The sequence below is a fragment of the Chondrus crispus genome, genomic scaffold (genome assembly GCF_000350225.1).
Source record: "Chondrus crispus Stackhouse genomic scaffold, scaffold_37, whole genome shotgun sequence".
Taxonomy (NCBI): Eukaryota; Rhodophyta; class Florideophyceae; order Gigartinales; family Gigartinaceae; genus Chondrus; species Chondrus crispus.
This window is the reverse complement of record NW_005179283.1, coordinates 117,846-122,130: the sequence shown is the minus strand read 5'-3', so window position 1 is coordinate 122,130 and position 4,285 is coordinate 117,846. Positions and strand designations below refer to the sequence as shown.

Genomic DNA, 4,285 nt, shown 5'->3' with positions numbered 1-4,285 from the left:
TTCCAGTTCCTACACGGTTCTAGGGCTTCGAAACGGTTGGTACTGAATGCCTAGTAAGTGTTTAATCTGACCTGTCATGACGGAAACTACTGCCCTTCTGACACTTGCTTTTGACTAGAGATCGGTCCCGGCTCGAGCTAATCATGACAGCCGGCAAAGGCTCGTCTTGCTCGTAGGCCCAGTTGTCTCAACCTGAAAAGCTTGCAAGTGGCGGCGACATGTCAACAGCAACCAGGCGTAAACTCCGACGCGGCCGAGTGACATTCGCAAGCATACCAATAGCGGTAACCATCCGTTGTAGTGGATCAATCATTTCGCCCCTCAACCCATCTTTCCTTTTAAGACACATACGTTGGACCTCATTCTCTCTATCCAGCTGGATCAATATTGTGCGTAGCACCCAAAAATGAATTTCAAATGAGGCATTGGAGTACGGATGTGTTGTTGAAAATTAGTCTCGCTTGAAGCGAGTCACGGTGACATCAAAGTCGCAGTTGAGGTTGCCTCACTTGCCCTAGGAGAATTTTGGCTGATGGATGGGCGAGGAGTGACGGATTGTTATGCAAATAATTAGGAGGTGAATGGTCGACAGGTGGCGGTTGAGCTACCCTGCCATTAAGCGACCACAGATTCAGAACTGTAAGCGTAGGCTGAAGGGTGGCTGACAGAAGGTGTATTTCACGAACTTGACTGTGCCAGTAATCTGCCATTTATCTATATCTACTCTGTCGTTTTCTCACATTTCACTTCGTGAGTGGCGGTGCATTGGTGGTGCACTGGACGAGAAGATGGTAAGGAATGGTCCTGTCAAGGCAGGCATGTTTGCTAACTGGCAGTAAAGTGGTAAATAAGAGGTCTATGCATAGCGAGGGATTCAGCGGAACGCAGCATTGATTAGTGCCTTTATGCAGCGCGGCGTAAGTCAACGGCATGGCAGGCCACAGCGTCGTCAACTCCCGCATCACGACGCTCGCCCGTCACGGGATCAGATTGCTACTCACCACGCGCAGCCCGCCCACGAGCCTCTGCACCCGCTGCTTAATGGATTCCTTCAGCGTGACCGGGCTCTGCTCGAACAATAATGGGCCGTAAAGACCGAGACAAGAAAGGCCGAAGTGCGATCAAAAGTTGGGTAAGGGATAGCGTTAGATCTGCAAATTTTTGCACATTTGCAGAGACAGGTCGCAATGCCCAGGACAAATGCAGGAAGATGGGCGAGGAAAGGGAGATAGGCGATTATTTCGACATACATGATGGAACGTGTGGACTGGTCTATGTTTGGGAGATGACACAGGCAGAATGCCTGTAGGGAGGCAAGACATGTGATGACCGGGATAGTGAGCTGCACGTGAGGGACATTAGCGGTTTCATACATTGGAAAGAGGTCGAGAAGAATCGGAAAGACTAGAAAAGTCAGTGCGAGATATGTGAGCAAAGTGTAGGCTATGATGGTGGAGGCATCATTGGGCCGAAAGGAAAGAGATGAGGAAACCCACAAAGTGAGGCCAGCGGCCGAGGAGGAAAAGTGGAGCAGAGGCTTGGTGGATGAGGAGAAGGCGAACGTGTGGGGAAAAAAGGAGAGAAGGTAGAGATGATAGAAGTGAGCCGAGTGGGAAACATAGAATGTTCAGACGAGAAACCGGTGCAACCTGTGCGAGAAGGCGTGGTAATAGGCATTCGAATAGACACTTTGCAAAACAAGAAGACCTGGATGAGGGGGCAAAGCGGGTCAGAAAGTGAAAAGTGGCTGTGGGGACGACTGCCAAGATGAAGAGATTGATGGTGGAGAACATACAAAAACACGAGTAGGACTGCCAGAGGAGGGAGTTGAGCTATGGCAGCGCATCTTGAATCATCGACACGTCGTTTCCACCATCTCCAATAGCCAAAGTCATCGCTTTTCTCTTTTCCCGCATTAATCGTACCACCAATGCCTTCTGTAGCGGCGTCAGACGACAGCAGATCACAACCTTCGTATGATCGGACAACGCCATGCATACATCTGAATGATCCTCAATCGCGTGGTGCAGAGAAGCCCCGTCAATGATCACACCAACCTCTTTTTCTTCCACTTTTTTCTTCTGACGCAATAGACAGCCAACGAGGCAACACAGCTATTGCGCTGAAGCTCGTCCGTCGCTGTGGAGTTTGCGCATCCAACACATGACGGTCGAGAGTGTCATTAAGTTGTCTTTGCACCTCTGCGGATGAGCTACCTGCAATATGCACCACTTCCATGTTCCTATCAAGCAAGTTCGCTGAATATGCAATGTTTTCAGCCGTTTCTCTCTTGTCATCAGTCAACACCCACAGTTTAATCCCTGCTTCGCGCGGAAAGTTGATAGTCTCCGGCACTTTGTCTTGCAACTTATCCTCTACAGCAGTCGTGGCGACATACATCAAATCCTCCTCGAGTTCAGCGCTAATCTTTGAATTCTTCTCTTCCCTGTTCTCCAAAGAATTTTGCGCCTCTTGGAACCGTTCAAACGAAGTTTGGAAGTCCTTCTCCTCCAACTCTTTCATTTCAAACACAAGTGCTTGTAGAACTTCCTTCGCAAACTCGTCAATATGATTCTGAATCAATTCTATGTTCGCGTCTTTGTTGAGCAACTTCAGCATGATCGTATCAGCACCGTTGGTGAACATTTAATTTTCCCGTCAGGACACCAGAGAATCATGCTCATTCTCTTGCGGTCTGAATTGAACTCCAGTTCCGCCAAAGTCGTGTAAGTTTCTTTCGTTCCAAAGCGATCAATAACGAGTGTGTCAATGGTTCGCGTCATAAGAGTGATCGCGTATTCTCTTGCCAATGTAACTAATGCAACCTCATCCGGACTCTGCCCTTGATATTCTAGAAGTGCCTTTTCTGAGCTGTTTCCATCTAGCACAGCCGTCTTGTCCCCCAGATCCGGATTAGTGCGTTTCTTACTCTTCTTTCTGCCAGAGTCTCCAGAGGAGTTGTCAGACTGCGTCTCATCCTTGGGTTCTGGCACGACGCTGTGACAGAGAGCCATTACTAGCAAAAGTTGCTTCACAGGTTCGACACCATCTTTGACAGCGCGATGCATGGCTCTTTTCTTCTTGAGACAACTGTCCGCCAGCCGAGCAGGCGATGTAAAGCATTATGTTCTCTGTGAGCGTGCCCGTTTTGTCGCTGAGGACGTGCTGGACCTCGCGAAGCATTTCATTCAGATTGGTCGCTCTTGCCAAGACCTTCTGCCGTCCAGTTCTCATCCAGAAATCAGCAGACATGAATAGTGCTTGGAGAACCCGAATAAATTTGAAGGTCACGAAAAGCGAAACCGGGATAAAGATAGAAAACAAAATGAGAAACGTGCCCAGGCTTTGGGAAGTGACTTTGCCACCAGAATTCAAAGCATTCTCCCCCATGTACCACTGGCCGGCACCATCCCTGTTTTGTAAGACTCCAGCGACAATTGCGCCTGTGATGACGAGGGTAGCGAGGGCAATTAACAGCATAAGGACGACCCAGTTAAGTTTGCGCTCAACAGAACTCATTTTGCTTGGGTGGTTGCGCATGTTTAGTGCAACTTTAGTATCAAATCCAGTGTACACAACAATACCATAAATGTACTCGGTGTTTCTCAAGATACTTCCTCTGAGCAGCAGCGACGACAGGCCGAGCGGGACAGGGCCCTCGCCGCTCAGTTCAATGGAGGCTTCAAACTCGTGCAGAGAAGTGGAAGGCCTTTGAGCTCTAATCTTGCCCTTGACGGGAGGAAGCTGAGAAGGATGTTCGATTTCAGCGGTAGCTGAGGTGACAATGACGCGCTTTAGATTGGACTCACCGTCCAAGTTTGCTGTAGACACATAGGCAATACCGCCTTCTAAAGCGGAATGCAAGAGGACGAGGTCGCACGGAAAAACCTCTCCTTTGCCCACGAGAACGATGTCACCAACGGCAATGTCTCTTGAAGCGACATTGCGATGCAAGTCAGGCTCCAGATGGGCGGCTTGCAGCGTATGGGCAGTCTCTGATGTGACCAAGGAGAGCTGCTTCTTCGTCTCGATGCTTTCCGGGACGCGGGCCATGATAAGCCTCTCCTCGCTGTTTTGGCGACGATCATCGTTTGCGCGCTTGATGTCCTCGAAGATGTCACTCGCAAAACCGAAGCCGACAACGACGAAGAGGGGGAGGACGCTTGCAAATGGGGTGCTTGGGGAGATGTTAGGAATGAAGGAGATAACGGCAATGACAAGGAAGTAGAAATTGGAGACGCGTTTGAATTGTTCGTAGAGGGGATGGTGAGGCGCGAAAGGGACG

The 4,285-nt window shown here is 49.6% G+C and overlaps 1 protein-coding gene across 1 annotated transcript; it reads right to left on the bottom strand.

The window, feature by feature from the left end:
- Positions 1-1,832: 1,832 nt before the first annotated feature.
- CHC_T00006146001 (hypothetical protein) lies at positions 1,833-4,053 on the bottom strand. The gene is made up of 5 exons (XM_005718247.1): positions 3,172-4,053; positions 2,994-3,077; positions 2,760-2,894; positions 2,164-2,610; positions 1,833-2,081 (listed from the first exon to the last, which is right to left on the bottom strand). The coding sequence occupies exons 1-5, from the start codon at positions 4,051-4,053 to the stop codon at positions 1,833-1,835; spliced, it is 1,797 nt and encodes a 598-aa protein (XP_005718304.1).
- Positions 4,054-4,285: the final 232 nt, after the last annotated feature.

Coding starts and splice junctions, on each gene's coding strand:
- CHC_T00006146001 (XM_005718247.1), bottom strand. CDS start 4,053: ATGGCCCGCGTCCCGGAAAGCATCGAGACGAAGAAGCAGCTCTCCTTG. Junction 2,895..2,993: donor TGGCTCTCTGTCACAGCGTC/GTGCCAGAACCC, acceptor CTGGGGGACAAG/ACGGCTGTGCTAGATGGAAA. Junction 2,082..2,163: donor ATGACACTCTCGACCGTCAT/GTGTTGGATGCG, acceptor CTATTGCGTCAG/AAGAAAAAAGTGGAAGAAAA.